General features: G+C 36.8%; 2 protein-coding genes across 3 annotated transcripts in view; one reads left to right on the top strand and one right to left on the bottom strand.

Moving 5' to 3' along the window:
- The window catches only part of LOC107597604 (protein phosphatase 1 regulatory subunit 14A-like), a 13,469-nt gene extending 7,311 nt beyond the window's left edge, over positions 1 to 6,158 (bottom strand). For both annotated transcript variants that reach the window (XM_016288753.1, XM_016288752.1), the window contains exon 1: positions 5,847 to 6,158. In XM_016288753.1, coding sequence (XP_016144239.1) covers positions 5,847 to 6,077 — 231 coding nt within the window. In that variant the 5' untranslated portion in view covers positions 6,078 to 6,158. The remainder of the gene's footprint in view (positions 1 to 5,846) is intronic.
- A 2,094-nt stretch (positions 6,159 to 8,252) lies between these two features.
- Positions 8,253 to 17,515, top strand: LOC107597578 (four-domain proteases inhibitor-like). The gene is made up of 4 exons (XM_016288710.1): positions 8,253 to 8,815; positions 10,847 to 11,017; positions 11,196 to 11,288; positions 17,412 to 17,515. The coding sequence occupies exons 1-4, from the start codon at positions 8,422 to 8,424 to the stop codon at positions 17,513 to 17,515; spliced, it is 762 nt and encodes a 253-aa protein (XP_016144196.1). The 5' UTR covers positions 8,253 to 8,421.
- The last annotated feature ends 6,377 nt before the right edge of the window (positions 17,516 to 23,892 follow it).

The following is a 23,892-nucleotide window of genomic DNA, read 5'->3' on the forward strand; positions in this document are numbered from 1 at the left end:
TGCCCAGCTGATGCAAAGAATAGAATTTATATCTACACAGAAGAAAGTCCTGCCTAGACTCTGCCCAGGTATGAGTTGTGTCGAGCTATTCATTAGCCTGTTTGTTTGATGAAAAAAGACTAAATGTAGTTGCAATAAATGAGTTAAGAATCCATACAACTGCAGCAGTGGAGGACTATTATTCTGCAGCGTGATACTGTGGAAGAACTGATGACGGCACGGTTTGATCTTCGGCTGACCAATCAGCAGAAAGGGACGTTTAATTCCCGCCCACGTGTAGAAATCGAATATTCAAGCTGTTTATTCATTTCTCAACCCAAGAACGAAAAACGAAAATTTAAGCTGAATTCTCGTTTTTCGTGTTTTGGAAAAAAACGAAAATACGAAAAAGGAGCCGTTTTCTAATTTTTCTACTTTCAATATGAAATAAAAAACCGAATGATCGAATGATACACGGATTAAATGGCAACGTGATCTCATGATAATTCGTATGTATTTTACATAAAATGTGGTTCTATAAAACTTACATTTACTTACGTTTTTACAGGCACTAAAACGTACAATACTGACGTATTTTCAGCATCTAAACGTACAAAACTGATGTACTGACAACACCTAAAAATGAATCCTTATGAATATTGAAATCGCGGCATTCATTTTATTTTTTAGTTGTCATATGAATTAGCTTGTTTTCAATTGCATTATTAAATTGTTTACTCGTTTACTTATGAAATTATAACATTTCGTTTTGTTGTGATTTCTGCTGCCAGCTCGTTTCCAAGAATATGCCTACATACTGTTAAACAAGACTTCACTTTAAACTAAATAAATTATTTATGATACACACCTCTGTTTCAAGAATGATGCAATTTTCACTTCCCTTTCTATTGTGGCTTGGTGCCTTCGAAAATAGGCCAAGGTCAATTTTCAGATCCTTCCAGTAAATAATTTACAAAAACAAAAATCAAGCTTGAAACCTGCCACCCTCCAGAAAAGCAGAATGAAAACATCACAGCATATTTTCTTTTAATATATGCCAATCTGCTAATTTATTTGATCCCTTGATGACCTCTGAGCTTGATCTTAAGCACAACGGCTGTGATTTGATACAAATTCACTGAAGATCAATTTGCAATATTTGTAAGAAAAGTATTAATGTCTGATTAATTAACAAAACGTTCAGAACAGGTTCAGATGATTCATGGAAAAGATTTGAATCAAGAGATTTCAGTTGTATGAACCACTATTATGATACATCTGTGGTGCTTTCGGAATCTTTTTTTTTGACCAGTACAATTCTTTTTTTGTTCCACAGAAGACAGAAAGTCAAACAGGTCTGAAACAACACAACACATTTTTGATTTAAAGGAATAGTTCACCCAAAAATTAAAATTTGTTGAAAATGTACTCACCCTCAGGCCATCCATAATATATTCTTCATCAGAATAATAGTCATCCTCTCACACCAAAATCCACCAACAAATTTGTTTAGAGTAGTTTTGTACTGTAAACAGTGCTTGATCTGTGCATATTTCTGGAGAAAGCAATATTATGGATAGAGGACATTTTTGCAGAAGAAACTTTGAAGTTTAAAATGTAAATACAGCCTTTTTTATTATAAACGTAGCTTTTCACTTCACATGGCATTAACTGATGGTTTGGAATCATGTGGGTTACTTGTGGATTATAGTGATATTTTTTTCAGCTGTTTGGATTCTCATTCTGACGGCACCCATTCACTACAGAGGATCAATTTTTTTATGTTTGTATCACTGGTGTTTGGTATGGCAGGCATGATATTTGATATGTATTGCTCATTCCTAGGGCTAGGGATTTCATTTTAACAATCGGCCTGTTTGAGCTACGATTTTGTGCATGCAATGAAGTCAACGGGGTCTTATGCCATTTTGGACCCCCCAATGACTTTCATTGTATGGACAAAAAATGTTGTACATTCTTAAGGATATCTTTTTTTTTTATGTTCCAAAGATGTAAGAACATTTTGGAACAAATTAGGTGTAAGTAAATGATGACAGAATTTCCATTTTTGGGTGAAATTATAGGAGGTCATTTCTTTTGTGCATCGTCTGCCCTTAGGACTCCATAAACTGTGATGTAACAGTATGCCATTCCACATTAAAGGCAAATGTGCATGTGAGATCAACACGGGCTGACATGGTTTAGTCAAACTAATTACATTACATGCCTTTGATGGAATTGTTATCATTCATTTAATCGACAAGAAAAAAACTTTTCACAAGAAACAATGTTGTTGCTGTTGTTGTTGTTCTTCAAATATTTGTGCATGCTGAATGATTTAATGCAGCCTGTGGTTAGTGACTTCTTTACAAGCTGACCATATTAGGAACAAGAACTCAGCTGCAGGTCAACTCTGAAAAGTCATTTTGTTTATAAACATTCTAAATGTGGCTAACAGTTTCATACATCTGCTGCTTTTCTTTTTGGTCCTTGTGATGCTGATATAAGCACTTTGGTTGAATCCATCCAGGTGCATTCAGTTTCTGATCATCATTCCCATGGGAATGGAGCTAGCATACAAACTCAGACGTTATTGCATGACCACTTCTCAAGATGAACTGATAATGTAAAGCAAAAAAAAGCCTTTATGCATTTAACGTGTAATATCTGTGTCTTTTATTGTGAATAACACAATAAATTCCAGCTAATGCTAAACTTCTCGACTGAATTTACATTAAGAATAGAGATAGTGAAAAATAGAGACCCAACCAGTATTTAATGCAGTCTGGGTTTTCTTTTATCTACCATATCAAAGTGCATGATCATGTTAGCATGTGCCTAATTTGGCTATCTTATACCAAGTGAAAGATTAATTTGCATCAAAATACCGCAGACTATGAGTGAATACATAACCTCTGACATCAACAACAAGATACTGTACATGAGAAGTATTTTTTTCCTTATCAGCCTGTTTATTTAGCTACCCTAACCATGCATGATTACATTTCACAAAACTTTTGGATGTTATTTTTAGCATTTAGCTTTGTTTTATCCATAAATCTATCAGAAAAGAATAATTTTAGTCAGTTTAGAACAATTGCTGTTAACCATTACTCATTTTTGGATTACACATTGGATATGTCTCAACTGTTGTACAAAGTTTTGTGACTCTAGGTTTTGCTCATTTATGATGACATGAAATAAAAGAAGGATTTTTGAAAGCTTTGATAGAGTAGAGGACTAATATTTTATGGGGCTTGTGATGCCCTGTCCGTGGGCCAGTTGGTACACTCTAAAAAATGCTGGCTTGTTTCAACCCAACTTTGGGTCAAATATGGACTAACCCAACCGTTGGGTTAAATTTTTACCCCAAAAGTTGGGTTAGTCCATATTTGACCCACAGTTGGGTTGAAACAACCCAGCATTTTTTAGAGTGTAGTGAGTAGTCGTTTTGCAGGATGGGGGTGGAGGACAGTGGCAGGAGGGCTTTCTTTGTGTGAAACAATTTTCCACAGCCCCCATCCCCCTCACTCATAAGAAACACCCCATGAGACAAATATACCATCAATCAATCCCAGGACCATAAGAGCAGGATGTAGTTGGGTCTACTGCCGACAGGAAATGAAGGAGGGCATCTGATTACAGCCTCAATGGGGGCTGTTCATTTTTAGCACCAACATCACATCATGAAGATTACAAAAAGATCACTGTTGGGATTCATCCAGTCATGATGCACTCTTAAATGTTTTTTTTTAAGTTGTCACTGGTGTGGTACCCTTTCAAAAGATACTAATAAGTAGCATTTAGGTACCAATATATACACTTCAGGTGCTAATATGTACCTTTAAGGTACTATTATACTCCCTTTAGGGGTAAATAAGGTACAAAGGTGTACCTTTTGAAAGGATAACGTCCCAGTGACAGCTTTTGTACCTTTTTTATGAGACTGTGTGATATTATGCCATACTAGTGTGTACAATTTACATTGTAGGCTACTTCTTTAAATGTACAGTTTAACAAATGTTAAAAAGTATATTATTTAAATAATGTAAATTATTTTTGAAGTTGTAAATAAAACAGATTATTGGAGTAGCTTTTACAATAAAATAATATTTCATGTTAATACTTCATGTTTGTCACATAAATGTCATGTTTTACTCAATGTGTTCCTTGCTGTTTCCTATTTCAGTGTACAATTTAAAGTAGAAGATGGTGCAAAAGCAGCTAGATCCTGTTTAAAAAAAGGATTTACATGACAAAAAATATTTAGAGATTAAAATATGCTTCTTTAATTAGAAAGGCAAATTTGGAAATATACAAGTTGTGAAACATACTGCAGAAAACCACTAATTGTAGATGTTGAAACTAAATGTGTTGCAACACCCCTGGTCTCCCCTACAAATTTTCATAAGCGCCTTTATCGTGGCAGGATGCCATGTGCTTTCCAGTGTCAGAGCTCAAGCATATCTCTCTCTTCACATCCACCATCACAAAGCCCAGTGACTGTGAATGTTTACTGTTTTCCAGAAGCCTGTTAGCATCCCAGAGCTCTCCATGTAAGGCAGCAAGTGCACCAACAAGTCTTGACCGCATCTTTAAGAATTTAAGATCGGCCCCCTGATCTTGCTGCTCATGGGAACTGGACCCTAAGATTGTGAACTAATTGGATGTAAATTGTTAGCATTTTTGCATATCAGACATGTTTACTTGTCTTGACCATGTTTAGTTTTTCAAGCCTCCCATGAGAACGGGACAAGTAGCCTGATGTAGGCTAACTATGTGTGCTAAATCAGCGGAGTAAAAGTATAAAGACCATTTAGGGATGCAAATCCCATGTCAAAGTGTGAGGTAAAAATCTTCACAACTTACTTTTGTGGTCTTAAATATTTGATAAGAAGAATTACATAGTTACTACCCTTGACATATGACACTACAAGATGCTTATTACAATAAGAGTAAAATAGTGATATTAGTGATATGAAATAGTGATTAAAAAGAGTACAGAGTTTACATCCTGTAGGTTTGTCATAAAGTTGGAATTTTATATAATTTTAGTAAGGAGGAGTTATGGACATGTAAATATAGATAGAGATAGAGATATACAGAGAGAGAGTATAAATACAAAATACTAGCTTGTATAATACACAAACACACACACACACACACACACACACACACGTATATATATATATACACACAAAATGTGCACATTTGTATAGCCTACATAAATACAGAAAAAACATCTGGAAATGCAGTGCTATAAAAAATAAAAAATAAATCAAATAAAAATATACATATAGAAACACGCATATAATAACACAGTAAAAGTTGGCATCAGCTTGTCATTGTTTACACATATATTCATGAAGGACACAAAAGGCTGTGGTTTCGTGGAATGACCCAAGAAAAGGTTCACGCCCTTTATGAATAAACGTGCGGAATAATCACTGATTTGCACATCAAAAGGGACTCAGTCAAGCATTATTTCTAAACTTACTTGTGGAATGAAAAATCCTTTATCGCATTTTTCCATCTTTGCCATCAGACATTTTACATTCCATTCAGGATTCAAATGGTGTGACCCCTGCTTCACAACTGGTTACACGCAGACTTGGTGCACATTTTCACGTGGGTAGTGAGGATTTTATATCAAACTACCAATGATAGAAACTTTCATTATTAAATATTATGGCATCTTACTAATTAATTAATTTCACTGACAGTGTAGACATATAATCAGCAATCAAGAAGAGATTTATCAGCAACGCCTTTGCAAAGTCTTCATACTCAATTTGTATTTCATTTAGCTATTACATTGTAGCCTATTGTACGCGTGTAATATTATTCTTTGTTACAAGAGGACTCACCCTTCCCAAATACAGCTCGTCAAGTCCACAATCTATCCACTTTTCCACATCCAGGCGCCTCTGGAGTTCCTTTCTGTTATATTTTACTGTGACTCGTGCTTGTCTCTTCTGCACACTCAGTCCAGCTTCCCGGCTGGTGCCTCGGTTCGGTGAGTGGATCTTATTGTTATAGCGCCTCCCCATCCGATTCGCAGCCATCTCCAGACTGACCCTCCGGATGGACACTTGCATGCAAATAATTGATCAAGAGTCTGGCGGAGTAGGTGCGCTGCTCCGGCACCAGAGAGCGGCGGGCCGCAGGGTCCTAGAGCTGCGAGATTAGCTACTGTCTTACTTTCGCTCTCATCTCGATGTCTGGCGACCACCAGAGACCCGCAAAGAGGTGTTACAATGTTTGGGGTTTGAGAGAATAGTGTGTTAGTTCGCCCAAAAATGAAAATGTGCTGAAAATGTGTCCAAACAGGTGATAAAAACATCACAATGATCCACAAATTATTAAAATTAAAAAAACTCCAGTCCATCAATTATCGTTTTGTGAAGTGAAAAGCTGTGCGTTTGTATTAGGTCTAAACGAATCCATCAGTAAGCTAAAGTCCAAAATCCATAGTAACGTTTCCATCCCCTGATGTCCTCTCATATCAAAATCCACCAAAATCCAGTTTTCACTTGTAAACGGTGCTTGATCTGTGCACATTTCTCTCCTGATTCAGACAAGAAAACTTTTTCACTTGAGAAAGCAATATTATGGATGGACTTGTTTAAAGTTAAAATGACTTGATGTTTTCGTTTCTTACAAACATGCAGCTTCTCCCTTCACAAGATGTTAATTGATGGACGGATTACTGTTTTATCAGTTGTTTGGATTCTCATTCTGACGGCACCCATTCACTGCAGAGGACCCACTGGTGAGCAAGTGATATAATGCTACATTTCTCCAAATCTGTTCAGATGAAGAAATAAACTCATTTACATCTTGGATGGTCTGAGGATGAGTAAATATATGGCAAATTTTAATCTTTAGGTGAACTATTCCTTTTAAACAAACAAACAATAAAGTTTATGTTTGTGCTATATATTCCCAGATTCACTATTATGTCCATAACGTAGATGTTTTTTTTATAGAAAAATGCAAATGAGATAAATAACTACAGCAGGCTATAAGGTCTGTGTCCACAATGTGACTATGTTGTAACATATATTGTATTGTCTCATTGAATTGTGAGATAAATGACTGAATTTAGAAGAGTGCAATTTTGAGTATGCTGTGGAAAAGTGATGAATGACATGTGACATCATTATATTCTGAGATGTTATCTACTCTTCCTATTGAACAACCTAACATCTGTGACACCATCTATCTATTTATTTCTCACAAACTACTTGACACATCTTAATAATTTTATTAAGGACTATTTATGATAATAATGGATTCAAAATGTTGCTGGAAAATATCTGAATATATTTTTGAAAAGAAAATTGCTATTTATTTTCATTTCTCTTAATTTTGATTTATAGTGATGATATATTTTAAGACTAAATATGATCTAAATATATAGTCTAGTATACTAGTCTGTATACTAAATATGTAGTCAGAAATCAAGATAGCAATTTTTTGTCATGTATTAAATAATAATCAGTCATTTTATTGACTTGGTTTTACTCTTTTTTTTAGAAGCAACTATTTTTTAATTCTAAAATGCATACTTTTAGTAAAATGAAGTAGTCATTTCATCTAACATTATATCTATTATCTGAAAATACCTCAGTTAATTTGTCTTTATCATGTGAAATGACTGTCATTTAGACTTGTCATGTAGATGCTTACCAATTTACCTTGACTTTCAGTACAGACGGTTCCCACACACACACACAAACAGATTGTTGTTCTGTCATGGTGGGAACTTTTTATTATTGACGCCTACTGTTTTTATACTGACCTCATGATATTCTTTATCCCCTGGCTACACCTAAACATAATCCCCCGCAAACCTCTAGTAGCCTATCTTTATAGTTTCATTAAGACAGCACACACACACACACACACACACACACACACACACAAACAAAACTTTCAGTACAGACGGTTCCCACACACACACACAAACAGATTGTTGTTCTGTCATGGTGGGAACTTTTTATTATTGACGCCTACTGTTTTTATACTGACCTCATGATATTCTTTATCCCCTGGCTACACCTAAACATAATCCCCCACAAACCTCTAGTAGCCTATCTTTATAGTTTCGTTAAGACAGCACACACACACACACACACACACACACACACACACACACCCACACACACACACACACACACACACACACACCCACACACACACACACACACACACACACACACAAACAAACAGTGACGTCACGTAAGAGGAAGTTGTTTGTTACACTATTTCCCAGGAGAGGAGACGCACACCTGCTGCGTCCGCACACACCAGCTATAAAAATAAAGCATCTGGTTCGTTTACATAGGTGTGGTCATAGAGTTCGTTTAACTTTATTCGATTCGACCCGTCGTAGGTCATAACCGAAAAGAGCTAGGACAGGTAGACGGGAAGTGAAGAATGGCTCAGGTGTGTTTAACTGCCTCCATCGTCGGTTTTCTCTGTTGTCTGTCGGTTCTAAACGCGTGTAAGTGGGACCTGGACACGGAGCTCGAGCAGGGTCTGGATATCAGCTCGTTTGATAACGGCGCGGCTTACCTGGCTGACCAGCCGGAGATCTCGGACGCAGAGCAGTGTCAGAATGCTTGCTGTGAGAGGGACGACTGCCAGCTCGCTGTGATCGGGACTCCGGCGGACGGCAGGCCAGAATGCCGCTTGGTCAGCTGCATGAAAGACGGCAAAGACGTGTGTGTTTTGACCCAGAGCACACAGTTTAAGGTGTACCGCAAGATCCTGGATAGCGCTGATCAAAAAACTCAAATCGCGGCCGAAGTTCGCTCTGTGAACACCACAGGTAATAAAAATTACCGGAGGAAAAATTGTCAAATATAGTTGGCTATTTTAAACCAAATTAACACCTAAATGTAATTCATACTATACTTATTGCAGTAATTATTAATTAAATCACAATAAATTAATAAAAAATGTATATCATAATAAATGAATATGTGACTAAAATTAGCCTCTTAGGGAAAGTTTATGAAACATTTATGGAATAAAAATTAGTTGGAAAAAAAAAACAGTAATGAATACTCATGAATGTACTAAACTTATTTTCAAAACTTATTTACAAAAGATTGAACTGTACAGTTGGTTTTATAGCTTTCTTCTCGCATTACTATAAATTAGTGTTAGTTGGGTCACACAGACTTTTTATTATTATATTATAATTAGTTCATCGTGTAACTTTTTTGGCCATATGTTACCTTTATGAAAAGTACAATAAAAGGAAGTTCCGCATTTCATGGAATATACATGAAGTTGATGCAGTAAGTAATATTATAATGTTTGTTCATTGAGAAACTGTTAATAATTATCTGTGATCTTAAATAGTTTTAAATAAACCTAAGGCAAAAAGAAGAAGAAAATGCTGTCTAGAAACCCTCCCCTTTTTCCAGGTAGTGGTGCAGCATTGTTGTCCACTGACCTGAGCAACCTGTACTTCAAGTTTTACAGCCCAGTACTGTAAACAAAAGTCTTAAACTGCAGAAGGGAAGGTAAAGTTGCATATTCCCATACCTATGGCAAGCGGTGTCAGGTTGATTTTAGCTTAAAATATTCCCAGTGTTATTCGTCATAATTGCATTTTTACTAATAACAATTAAATTGGAGAGCTTTACAATTAAATAATTACTAGTAACAATGCCAATTACAGAGCTCTCTAATTCAATTCTTACTGTAACAATTATGATTAGAGCGAGAGAGAGCTCTCTAATTCAATGATTACTAGTAAGAATTCTAATTAGAGCTCTCTAATTCAATTCTTACTGTAACAATTATGATTAGAGCGAGAGAGAGCTCTCTAATTCAATGATTACTAGTAAGAATTCTAATTAGAGCTCTCTAATTCAATTCTTACTGTAACAATTATGATTAGAGCGAGAGAGAGCTCTCTAATTCAATTCTTCCTAGTAAGAATTCTAATTAGAGCTCTCTAATTCAATTCTTCCTAGTAACCAATTAGAGAACTCCACAAATGAATTTTTACTAGTCATATGTCTCCATTGATTTCCATTCATTTTTAATTGCAGAGCTCTACAACTGAAATTTCACTCATAAGAATTACAATTAGAGAGCTCTACGATTGAATTCTTACTAGTAACAATTCCAATTAGAGAGCTCTCTAAATAAATTTTTACTAGTAACAATTGCGATTAGAGAGCTCACTAATTTCATTCTTACAAGTAAAAATGCAATTACAGAGCTCTATAATTCAATTTTAACTAGTAAAAAAACACATTAAAGATATGTTTAATTTCAGAGCTTTGTACAATGGAATTAAAGAGCTCTCTGATTCAAATTTTACTAGTAAGAATTACAGTTAGTGAACTCCTTAATGCAATTTGTACTAGTAAAACCTGAATTAGAGAGCTCTCTAATTGAATTGTTACTAGTGCAAATTGCATTAAAGAGCTCTCTAACTGTAATTCTTACTAGTAAAATTTGAATTCGAGAGCTCTCAAATGAATTGTTACTAGTAAGAATGCAATTGCAGAGCTCTCATTCAATTACAGAGCTCTCTAATTGTTATTGTAACTAGTAAAACTTGATTTAGAGAGCTCTATAATTGCATTGTTACTAGTAAAAATGCAGTTACGTCGAGTAACGCTGGGAATATTTTAAGCTAAAACAGCATGCCATACATACCTGAATGACATCATCATTTTGGTAGCACAATGATATGTTACAACGAGACAGCAGAGTTTGATCTGAGGTCTGCAGTAATATCATGACCAACAGCATTGAATCTGAGAAACATATTTCCTACAGTTAGGACAGACATGTACACTATATTAGGACTATTCCTTTTCTTCTGTCTTATCAGATCACTGCCGTCTCCCAAGTGTGGTGGGAAATTGCCGTGCAGCCTTCCCACGATTTTATTATGATGTCATCAGTCAGACATGCAAGCAGTTTGTCTATGGCGGCTGTGGGGGCAACGATAACAACTTTAACTCCCAGGAGGAATGTGAGGCTTCCTGTAGTGGGGTGACAGGTAAATACCAGACAATATTTAGTGTGTTAACATTTCAGTTTTATGCAAACCTTTGTAAAAGGTTCATTGCCTCTAATGCTACTAGATTTATAATCCCAAATGCAATTGTGATGGATATACTTTGAGATATTGACCTTGTGTAACTCTTTCTCTCCTCTGTCATAATCTGCTTTTATAGCTTCACATACACTCATTACCGCGGGAAGTAGGGGTGCTGAGGGTGCTGCAGCCCCCCCTGGAGTGTCACCCACAAAAAATGGGGGTGTTGGGGGTGCGGTGTTAAAAATAAATGAATGAATATGTAATAAAAAATAAATACAATTCATTTTATTAATTTGTATATTCATTCAAATGTATTGAAAAAAAGTAGCCTAAGCCTACAAACAGGGTGCGAACTACGGGGGAGCTAGGGGGAGCTCGGCTCCCCTTAATAAGACATGGGCTCCCCTGAAAATGTGATTTGTGAAATTTTGGGGGGGTCTCAAAAAATATTGACAATGTGTTATTTTGACGTGCAATTTCAGTTTTGTGTAATGTGATCATCGTGGATTATTGTGTGTAAATTTGCAAAAATATCATTCATTCATGCATGACGGCGATTTAAACCCAATTCATTTCAATAAAGATAACTAGACATGCTATTCTTGTCATGAGCATCAAGGTGTGGGGGCGCTGCGGTGCAAATTCCACTCATGTTTAGTACATGTTAACTCAAAGATTCGTAGAAAAAATATAAACATTGGACTCCGTGGTCGATTCTGTGTTAAGTTAAGGCATGTTATTCGCAATTAAGTGTTGTGGCTGGGTTGTTATAGGTCTGAGTGACTCTCGATGTCTTTGGCCTAATTGAACGGAGGAATTATGGTATTCTTCTGTAGCCTGACGACGAGTAACTTTAACCGTTGTTCATGTGAACTCAAGAGCGCAAGTGGGCTCCCCCAAAGTCAACGGTATAGTTCGAACACTGCCTACAATGACAAGAAGCAACGGTTAAACATGAGTCAAGTTGAATCAAATTGACTGTGAAAGCTTCTTATACTTCTTAAACTGACTTTAAAAAAAGCATTTGTTGCCATGGTTTTTTTATTATATTCAGTGGCGTAGCTTCTGGGTATTCAGGTACATATGGGCCCGGACAGATTGGGGCCCGCCGAGCTGAGGGGAACTTTTAATTGAAACGAGGAAATTAATTTCCCTGCAATTTCCCTGAGTTGCCCTTGTCCGACAGCTTATCAGAATTCTCAGCCCAAGTCCGACTGGAGCCTGTGTCTTCTCGCTCTCTCTCTCTGTCTCTCTCTCTTCCCCATTACACAGCTGCTGTTGCAGCCATTAAAATAGTTCAGTTTCGGTTTATGTTTGGAACATTTTATGTTTGTTAAATTCAGGTTTTTATTTTTTAAAGGAACGACCAAGCGGCCTCATTGGCTGCATTTGCAACATGAACCAATCAGCTTGTGCTAAGTAGTTTAACGCTGTGAATATCATCAGTTTGTGTTAAGGACCCATCAACCTGCACCATCTAGAGTTTCATGACAGACCTTGGCATATAATATATCAAATCTTTTTAGTTGAAGTATAAAAACCGTTATATGGTTTTCTGACCTGTGGTGAGTTTGTTGCTCAGACGTGTCATTTACCCTATAGTTTAACTCACAAGCCCGTTCATCCCTGCATCAGTTCCTCCACTGCAGCCTTCTGCACCTCAGAGGCCTGTCACCACGTCTTTAGTGCCTGACAACAGACTACACTGAACACCAGAAGACCATCACAAACCACATCTGACTCAAAACAGAGATAAAGAGAGAATGACATAGGAGAAAGACACTGAGAAGACATGTCACAGATCTGGAAAGACAAGGTTATGATAAATGACATAGAAGAAGAAAGAGTGCAGTGGGGTGAGAGGCAGCGTTGGAGAAAGCCACTGCTGATGATGTCATGGCTTTGGCTCTCTAGAGCGTGGAGAGGGCCGGGCCTGAGCACAGTGCTGGTGGGGGTGGGGGGGCGGACATGGATTGGGTCTTGGCGGAAAGGGGGACTGTAATTTGAGTGACCCCCATCTCAAATTGAAAGCAGTTGTGAATTCTCTTGAGGGTAAAGTTTAGCAATCCAGACTCAGCTCACGGTTCCCACGACACAATTCAACCTCCCTCCTCACTCTGTCCCGATGTCCATTCTTTCTCTCGTTCCTTCTTAATGTCACTAGTCTCTGTGCCTATAAATGGGAAGTCTGGTGGCAGTTTCGAGGAACGGCCTGCACTGAAAAAGGCAGTAAGGAGGACTCACAGCATCCTTGCTTATTAAAAGAAATCTGGAGATTATAAAATGCCTCTGAAATGGAAAATAGTTGAGGCAGATAATTTAAGAGATAGTTGGGTGGCTAGACCGCACCCATTCCATTTTTCTTTCTACTTTCTTTATCATTCTATCGTCGTCTTTATCTTTCTTAGGAATACAAAAGCCTTTTCTATTTCAGCATCTGGGTCAACAATATGGCATTTATTTATTTTTTGTTCAGATGTAATCATTTAATCAAATGTACATTTAAAATGCAATTCCATTTGAATGTGTTTTTGATTTATGAATAAAAATTTGTTGATATATTTCGAGGGAAATAAAGTCAAAAATGTCCAGAAGACATAATGAAGAAAAAAAAGCCTAATTAAGAGAATGAAATAAGTGAAAAGTATATTACAGTTTGGTATGGTAATTTTATTAAATTTTTATTATTATTGAATATAAATATATATAAAATGTATTTTTACTAAACTGTATTTTTACTAAACTGCTTCACTGCTTACATTCGAAAAACTTTTGTATGCCAAGTCAAAGTCAGAAAATATACAGTAAATGATATCAACAATATTAATCAATATCAATGAAATAAGTCTCTTAAAACATCAGATAATTTGACCTTTTATGACAAGGCATTTGTTCATGATGTAAAAAATCAAGCGGTGTGACACCCCAAAAACAATGATATTTACGAATTAATTATTTGTGATATTTGTTTAAAAAAACACACACATTTATTACTTTTGAAAATATATTTTTAAATAGTTTTGAAATGATTTTGTAAACTCACATTCATGGTCTGAGTCAAATATGTATAACCTTTTACATAATGGTTAAACCACATGACATTTTTAGAGTCATTAAAGGGATAGTTTACCCAAAAATGAAAATTACCCCATGATTTACTCACACTTAAGCCATCCTAGGTGTATATGACTTTCTTCTTTCAGATGAATACAATCTGAGTTATATTAAAAAATGTCCTGGCTCTTCGAAGCTTTATAATGGCAGTGAAAGGGACTGAGATTTGATAGTTCAATAGAGGTCCAATAAACTGCGTCCATCCATCATAAAAAAGTGCTCCACATGGTTCCAGGGAGTTAATAAAGGCCTCGTGAAGCAAATTGATGTGTTTTTGTAATAAAAATATCCATATTTAAAACTTTATAAACCATAATCTCTAGCTTCTGCTAACCGGTACGCGCTAAACGTTTCTTGAAAATGGTATAAATGTTCTTCAAAACCATTAGAAATGTGTTTTAATGTGTTTTAATCTACACTAAACTAGATTTTTCTGTAAGGGGTGCAGATGTGGTGGTGTTTTAGTTCTGAGGTTCATAATTAGCAAGGTCTATCTTACACAATTCAAGTCTGATAAGAGAAATAGAGGTCTAAAGTTATTTGAGTTTCTAATCTCTAGCTTCTGCTAACCGGTATGCGCTAAACGTTTCTTGAAAATGGTATAAATGTTCTTCAAAACATTAGAAATGTGTTTTAATGTGTTTTCATCTACACTAAACTAGATTTTTCTGTAAGGGGTGCAGATGTGGTGGTGTTTTAGTTCTGAGGTTCATAATTAGCAAGGTCTATCTTACACAATTCAAGTCTGATAAGAGAAATAGAGGTCTAAAGTTATTTGAGTTTCCCAGTCCTTCCACCCACTTACTATGAATGTTGTTGTTTTAGCAAAGTGCTGGCAAGCCTAAATCATCTACTCAATTGATTATGTTCTTGATTAACTGAGACAGTCTGGGCTAAAGCACACCTGACCCATGCAAGAGAAGAGGATTTATTTGGAAACCACTGGCATATCATCTAATTGATGCCTGATGATGTTGTGGTAGATAAAAATATGGCATTCAACCATAATTTCTATAATCTTTTTGGCAGTGCAACGAATTGGTGAATGTAAGCCTTGCCCAAGTAAACACAACCGCACACAGAACTGATGGGAGCCTCTGCATTGTCTCGGATGACACATTGCCAGCATAAAACTAACTGTTGGCTAAATGCTTCCAGACCGCAGCTGTAATGTTTTCTCTCTGTTGTATCTATTGTTACGATCTCAGTCCAGGATACCAGTTAAGTAAAATGTGTGTGGTATCCTTTATGACAGCCAAGTATGTGTGTGGCAGACTTTATAAGCAATGAATCGTATTTATGGTTCAATAAGAATTACATACTTGTGCCATACAAAAATGAGTGATCTTCTGCAGAAGGGAGAAGCTTTGGTTTGATGTCAGACATGAGGAAAGTTGTTTAAGGTCAACAGAGTTTGAAACCTCACTTTCTCTCTCCTTCCCTCTCTACATAAGCACCATTGTGTTTTTGCATGATAAAATCAGGAGGAAGGAATGTTTGGGGCTGATTAAAAAATGAAAATAGCAGTTTAATTTACAAAGATGCGTTATATGTTAACTTGGGGAAACAGCGGAGACATGCTTTGTGTGTCTAGAACAATGATTTGTTGCATAAGAATATGTTTAAGTCTGATAAGCTGTAAAAACCTCTTTATGTGTGAAATATCTTGACAGCTTCACACGCTCTGAAGGGAGTAAATTAATGCTTTGTTATTTAACGGCACTAATTGCGAGTTGTGGTGCAATTTATTTTCCCGCAATCCTGTGCGTGCTCACCTTTGTGCTGAGTGGGTTATTCTGTTTTATGAGTCAGGCTGTGTCCACAGCTTTTTGGATTCAAGCCCTCGGAGACACCGTCTGGGTCTGTAACATCACAAAAGGAGCATGATGAAGTGTTTTGGTGTGAATCAGTGACACAGAAGGTCAAAGTCTCTTGAATGCATTTATCATCTGAACTTTTTCACTACGCTGTTGAAAAAAAAAATCGTACAGCTGCTGATAGTCTCAACTGGAATGTCTTTGGAGTTAAACCCGATCAGCAATCGTTCCCATGTTTGGTGATTGAGGCTCTCTTGGGAAAGAGGTCATGATTGGTACGACCGGCCCTCAGTCAGTGTTCAGAATAACATATCCATTCATTTTAGGTTAGTGTTCGTGACAGTGTTATGTACTATTTATAGTATTTATTAATATTTTGAATTGCACTGTAAAAAAAGATTTTTTGTAGTTGTAAATAAAACAAAGATTATTGGAGTATGTTAGGCTATGTACATTACAAGAAAATACTATATCAGTCTGTCTTCTTCTTCAAAATTTCATGTTAAATCCAATGCATAACCGACTGTTTCTTTGTAATTATTTGCAAAACTTACTAGTAATTTCTGAATGAAAATTGTTTCTACACCATTTTTTAAAAATATTTTTCAGTTTTTATTTTAATTTGAGTTTGTTTTAGTTTTGTTTTGTAGTTTTTTAAATATTTATTTTAAGCATAAGTACGTTTTTATTTCAGTTTTAGTTTTTTAGTAGTTCAACTGTATTTCAATTAGTTGCCAAGCAACATTTCTAGTTTTTTTTAACCTAATATTTATATTGTTTTTATGCAATATTTAAGTTAATAAAAAACAAGTTTTAGTTTTACTTAACAATAACAACACTGGCTTACTGTTTATTCTAGGCTTATTCTTATTATCTCTGCTATTCTCGTTTGTCTCGTCCCAATTTGTGTACTATCCAGTACTATAGACTATTAGAAATTATAATTAGTGTGTCCCAAACTGAGGTACCCAGATAGATGATCTACTATTTCCGGTAAAAATTGGAAGTGTAGATCCGTGCACACTCTAATGGACACAACCCATTGCCTGGTGCATGCAGATTCGATTAGAACTACAAACACAAATAAAAAGAGTTAAAAAACTACAAACACGATGGATATGACAGACTGATGGTTAAGTAGAAAGTTTAATATTTATATTATTGCACTTAGCAGACGATGCATAAGATAAAGTGGTTTGAGTGATTAATAATCAATATCTAACCTAATTAAAAATATTTATTTAAAGTTATCTGCATTTTATTTCCTCTAAATCTTCTCCATAATGTGTGTGTCTATATATTCTGGTTGACCATTGATTATGCCATATATTTGGAAAAAAATATATGACAGACTAAACAAGACAATTTTTTAATTGTTGGTCTATATTAATTTGCCTAATGTGTCTAACTATTTTTTATAGTACGTGGGAAGCCCAGACTTCAGTTAGAAGCGCCATATGACGTTGTTTCCAAGATGGCAGTGGATAACATGCTCAGCACTGAAACAAACGTTAAAGAAACATAAAACATTTCACTTTCCACTCTGCTCAAATTGTGATGTTGAGTGAGAGAACGTGAGAGTAAATGTGTTATGTTGCATATTTGAAGTGTTTTTGCATTCAAGATCTGGATTCAAAAGATGATGTACTGTGTAAGAAATTCTTTCCGGTAGTATGATTTAAGAAACAAAACTGTTGCCTGCCAAACAATCAAAACATAGTTCTCATACAGCCAGATATTCTCCCACAGAGTCTTCCAGTATCGTTTAATTACTTGTTAGATGATATGACATCATTCACTGAGAATTATTCTCTGAGAATATTTTGGATGTAGAGTCATCTAATTCACAAAGGATCAGGCTTTTAGTGGGCAGCATATCAGACACCAAAAATAGCTACTTGAGTCAAGTCTGGTAAAGAGTGGGCTGTAGAAATGTCTGCTCGTGGATGAACGTCTTGAGGGTGGAGACCTAGATTGAACAGCACAGAAGATAATTGGCACAGGTCTTGGAGAGCTCTGGGTGGCCGCAGACTGTAGACTTCCCCACAGCTGTCCTTACAAAAGAGAGCTTTCAGGATTATGGGTGGACAAATAGGAAATGTAAAACATTAGAGCCCACCAAAGATGCCTGTTGTATCCTTTTGAAAACTGGGCTAGATGTTTTTAAAGCAATATTCCAGGTTCACTACAAATTAACTTCGGTTGACAACATTTGTGGTGTAGTGTAAAATTTATTTCCTCTTGTCCATCCATCCTTTTATTTATTTAGTTATTTTTAAGCAAACATCTGGGTTACAGTGAGGTAAATGGGGCCAAATCTGTAATTGTTAAAATACTTACCTTTTTAATATTATAGCCAAAATATGTAAACAATGTGTGTTAGCATGGTTTTAGTGTGGGGAAAAAAAGTGTACTAACATTTTCTGTGTAAAGTAATAGCCACTTTTATGACTTTGTTGCAATGACAACATAACCTTAAAATGACTGTAAAAATTGTGATTTAACACTTTACAGCTAAAATAATACACAAGTTTTAACAGAATAATTAATGGAAGTGCTTTTTGAAGCTTCATTTGTCTAATGCTTCAAAAATGGCCCCATTCACTTCAATTTAAAGCCCAAAGTATTTTATGAATATGATGTTTACCATTGTATAGTGTTAATTTAACCCAGAATATTCCTCTACACAAACTGTTTTAATAATGTTAAGGCATGCTGGTTAGTTGGTAAGAATGTACTTTGCCCTTAAATGGTTAAACATTTCAGGCATCTATTTACAAGGAAGGAAAATAAAGGAACTCAAACAATGTTACTGCCACCAGCTGCGGGAACAGATCGCTAGCCACGCAGCACCTCCCTGTTCCCCTTTTCCTCAGCAACAGGTGTGGAGCCGTCCCCTGCATTTCACAGAGACTTGTGGTATATAGCGATCAAAACTGGAGCCACAGTCACGCTGAGCCATCACGTCCAGTTTAGAGATGGACAGAGACAGGATGTAGGCCCTCTGTTTACTTTCACAAAAGGCTCCAGCCATTTCCTGTGGGTCATTTTGTGACTGAAAGCAATAGTCTTGAGTTCAATGGTTTGCAGTTCAGCTGACCGTCACGTCATTTCTGTTGACCTGTACTTTCAGAAACAATAAAATTATGTGTCTTCACTTGGGTGGATGCAACAAAGCAAATTATATCTTGTTTTGAAGGTGATACTTATACATGTAAAATGAATGAGAAGTGCTGTTTTATGTTTCACAATGGGTGTTTTGTGGAGGTATCTGGACAACCATACATGTACGGAAATAAGTATTTGGTTTGTATTTCCTCTCTGTCTCCACCTAGACAATCAAATTGCATAATCCTCACTTTGGTCAAATATAAAACAAAGTCATTATTTAGTCATCAAATATATTTGATTTGAACTTAAACTGTCACATTTGATCAAATTTGACAGATTACAGTAGTCATAAAGCTATAATCCCAGTTAAGACTACTAATCTTTGATTCACATACAAGTTGATTTGTTGTATGAAAGTCACGTCATCTCAGCATGCAATTGTCACATGAAGAAAAATAGACGTGATATTTAAGAAGAAGAAAGAAGTTGAAACTAAAAAGAAGTAGCAGCAATAATCATATAGAAGCCTGTCTCTACCTCAGAGAAACTTTATATACCAGTTGTGAGTTTATATTTCATAAGTGAAGTGAAGTGACGTGTGGCCAAGTATGGTGACCCATACTCGGAATTTGTGCTCTGCATTTATCCCATCCAAAGTGCACACACAGAGTAGTGAACACACACACACACCGTGAACACACACCCGGAGCAGTGGCAGCCATATTGCTGCAGCACCCGGCGAGCAGTTGGGGGTTTGGTGCCTTGCTCAAGGGTCTCACCTCAGTCGTGATATTGAGGGTGGAAGAGAGCGCTGGTTATTCACTCCCCCCAGCTAATCCATGCTGGACCTGAGACTCGAACCCGCAGCCTTCGGGTTACAAGTCAGATTCTCTAACCTCTGTGATTATTTCTCAATTGCAGCTTTTATCTACTAATTGCAACTTTATTTCTTAAAAATTGCAGCTTTATGTCGCACAACTGCAACTTTATATCTCACAATTGTTACTTTATGTCTTACAGTTATAACTATATCCAGGGCCGCATTAACCATTGGACTAGCCCCGGGGCCCGGACAAGGAGGGGGCCCGTGATTGGCTGTGGAGTAGATTGACTGGTCATCGGTAGCGCCGATTGCCAAAGCCCCGCCCCTCACTTATTAGCGCTATTATTTAGTGGAGCTTTTCCATATACTCCATGCATTACCTCTAGAGATTAATCGTCACGTTTGAATTTGGTTTACCAATCAAATGCATTTACTCTATATTTTTTACTTTTGAACGACTTGTGCACCACATATCAATCAAGTGATCGCTGCGATGTTCGCATGCACCTCTCTTCACTTCGTTCTGGCATAACCTGGAAATGGTCACGCAAAGAACAATCTTCGATAAGTAAAAATGTAAACTCTTCTAAAACGAAAGTGAGAGGGGCTATTCTAAAAAAAAAAGGGGAAAACACGAGTTAGTGAGTCAGTAAAATCCCCAGCTATCAGGTTATTTTACTAAAGCTGATGATGGAGTGGAAGTTGTTGGATCAGCAAGTGGACCGGGCACATGGAGCAGGTAAAATCACAGCGTCGTCGTCCCCACAGATGTTAGGTTAGTTTGATTAACAAGTTAACATCTTGATGGATGTATATTGCTTTTTGTGTTTGAACAAAGTATATTCGCTTATGGGTTGAGAGATAAACAGGTATATCAGTCGTTTGGAGCGGCATGATGTAGGTTAAGCTTTTCATTTAAAAGCATTTTAAGCATTGTGGTTTAAAAACAAATGTAACTGTTCAGGGACATTAAGCAGTGGGGCAGAATTCATTTTGGCAAATGCACGCATTAAGACGGTCAGTCGGTCACGGCCTGATTCGCGTGGCGCGCACCTGCTCGCACAGCGCCGGTCTAAACTTAAGTTATTTTTCGCGCCTTGTGCTTAAACGTTCAAATGCACTTATGTGTCAAAATGTCTCCTCGTCAGCACAGTCATTTTTGTCTTAAAGGAACGTTAATAGTTAAATATAAAGTATGTGTAGTAAGCTATGAGATCCTAATATGATGAGATTTTAAAGGGATAGTTCACCCAAAAATGAAAATACTGTCATTTACTCAGCCTCAATTTGTTCTAAACCTGTATGAATTTCTTTGTTCTCCTCAACATAAAAGAAGATATTTTGAAGAATGTTCGTAACGAGAAAGTTTCTGGTCCCCATTGACTCCAATAGTGTATTTTGTTATTCATACTATGGAAGTAATGGGGGCCCAGCAACTGTTGGGTTACCAGTATTGTTCCAAATATATACTTTTACATTCAACAGCAGAAGGAAACTCATACAGGTTTAGAACAACATCAGACCTTTAATTTTTGGGTGAGCTATTCCTCTAAAGCAGCCTAATTTAGCTGCTGTTCAAAATGTATGTCAATAATGTTAATCACACATTAGAAAGAAAATCCCTCTGTCCTTGACCGAATCACTTTTGTAAAATAAATAAGAATGATGTCACTGTATATCTCACAAGCGTTACTTTATATTTCAAAAATTACTTTATTCCTTGTAACTGCTGTAACTTCCTAATATCCTAACTGCAACTTTTCACTTTATATCCCACATTTGCATTTATCTCTCAAAATTGTGACTTTTTATTTTACAATGTAACTTTGACACAATTTGCTTTTTGATTGTTTGTACTCTGAGGCTTCCACATGATTAGAAAGCTATTCATGAAGACGTCATCAAATTTGTACAACATGCCTTCCATAACACCATGGATTAACAGGTTCTGTTGTAGCTTTGTTGTTGCTCTGCTGTTCTACAAATGACAAACATGAGTGAAACAAATTACATACATTTTCTAATGCTTAAAACCTCCTGTTTCAACCTTGAGAGGCCTGTAATTGGCCTTCGCCGACAGCTTGGAAAGCATGTGCACTCCCATGCACCCTCCCACTGCATATATGTGAATCATGGATCATTTGTGCAAGCCTGCGGCTTCTTTGTGGCGACCCCACCAGGCTCCAGTTGACTCATGCTTAAAGGTGACTGTGATCCCTGCCAACGTTGCCATCACTATCACTGACTACCTGGTGACTGTCAGACTGGTCCCCATGAACACACATGCAAGACAGTGATTAGTCAAAATTCGATCATTAAATTCTCATGCTGAGGTGTGGTGTGATGGAAACTTCCTGAAAGCAGGCGCTAAGTGACTGTTGCCAGTCATTGTGGTTTAATGGCGTCTCAGGCTGATCAACAGCTCCAGGTCAGAGCCAGTGGCCAGGCTGCTGAAATTAGAGAAATATGAGCCTGTGTTTTCTAGTCACGCTCCCCCACTTTAGCTCCTCTCCATGCCAGTGGCAATGCGGATAGAGAAGCTGGGCCCAATATCTGTTTTTTATATCTAGGTCATTGGGATGTGTGTGGCTTTGGTGGGAACGCAGCCTAATCTGTGGGCTTTCTCTAGTAAAATGCTTTCAGCTGTGGTGAACTTTTTCCCCCCTTTACGCCTGGATCTTGCACACTAACACACTGGATCATTAGATAGCGACTCCCTGCGCTTTCACCATTCAACGTAATGTTTTTTTCCGTTGAATTTAAGTCTGTGTTGTTTTCCATCCATGCAGAGGAGACAGATGGGAACAGCGTTTGTAAGCTTCCTGGTGTTTAATCGCTTCATGTTGGAGGCCTGTGAAATCAGTGGCGTAACTTTGCTTTGAAAAGTGGTGGGGACACCGCGCAACTCGTTTTGCTAGTTTTTTTTATTTAATAACCTAATTTACTTGGGGACTGGGTTTAGAGTTGAACAAACTTAATTTTTGCTTTTTCAAAAATACGTCATGTACCAGGGGCGGCGCCAGAGAATTTTGAACGCAGGTGCTGAGGGGGTGCTAGATCATTGACAGAGGGAGCTGGGCAATTCAGGGCTCCAGACTCATTATTCCCACTGCTCGCTCTTTTGCTATTAATTTTCTCAGTTGGTTGCACAAGCACGGTTTTTTTTTTTGCCCTACAACATGTTGTTAATCAATGCATGCTGATGAACTTTTATCATAGTTTATAGTTATATGGAAACGAAAGTAGTTAACATTCAACCCGTTCTTTCATCAGTAGTATTATTTGTGATTTGAATTGTGAACGGGAGTTCCTCTTTTGCCATGTTATAAGCTGTGCTTCGGATGCTTTCACTTTCGATTTCACGATCTTGTCAGGTTTTACAATAAAATGTAATTGTTTGTTTTGCTTACATCTATACACCTTTCACCTTTTAATACAAAAAAAAGATGGATTCATTATTTTTAATTAAAATGCACAACAACAAGTGAACGACAGTGGATTTCTTGCAATATTTACGTTTAACCTAACTCATCCAACACACAATGATGCATTCATAATTTAAAACAATTTCATCTCATTCTGTTTTGAGTGATTCCACTGCTGCCGTCCTACAATGACGTATTCATTAAGCAAGTGCAATTTTCCAAATTAAAAATCAGCGTTAGCATAGAGATGATGGTTATCGCTTTGGTTGTGTTATGGATAGCAAACACTAAGGAATCAAAAAAAAAAAGAGAGAAAGCCTCCATAGCATAAGGTATGGAAGCCTGTTTCCGCCACTGAAAAAAAAAAAGGTAATTGCACGTTTTTCTCACAATTCTGACTTTTTTTCACAGAATTGTGAGATATAAACTCAAAATTGCCAGTTATAAAGTCAGAATTGTGAGATAAAAACTCACAATTCTAACTTTTTTACTCGCAATTGCAAGTTAAAGTCCAATTTTGAGGGGGGGGGGGGGGGGCGGATT

The sequence above is a fragment of the Sinocyclocheilus grahami genome, unplaced genomic scaffold, assembly GCF_001515645.1.
Source record: "Sinocyclocheilus grahami isolate Dianchi unplaced genomic scaffold, SAMN03320097.WGS_v1.1 scaffold233.1, whole genome shotgun sequence".
Taxonomy (NCBI): domain Eukaryota; kingdom Metazoa; phylum Chordata; class Actinopteri; order Cypriniformes; family Cyprinidae; genus Sinocyclocheilus; species Sinocyclocheilus grahami.

Bases quoted from the DNA above. Each gene is read 5' to 3' on its own strand.
- LOC107597578 (XM_016288710.1), top strand. From the start codon at position 8,422: ATGGCTCAGGTGTGTTTAACTGCCTCCATCGTCGGTTTTCTCTGTTGT. The intron at 8,816-10,846 runs GTAATAAAAATT...CTGTCTTATCAG, and splicing joins TCGCTCTGTGAACACCACAG to ATCACTGCCGTCTCCCAAGT. The intron at 11,018-11,195 runs GTAAATACCAGA...CTGCTTTTATAG, and splicing joins TTCCTGTAGTGGGGTGACAG to CTTCACATACACTCATTACC.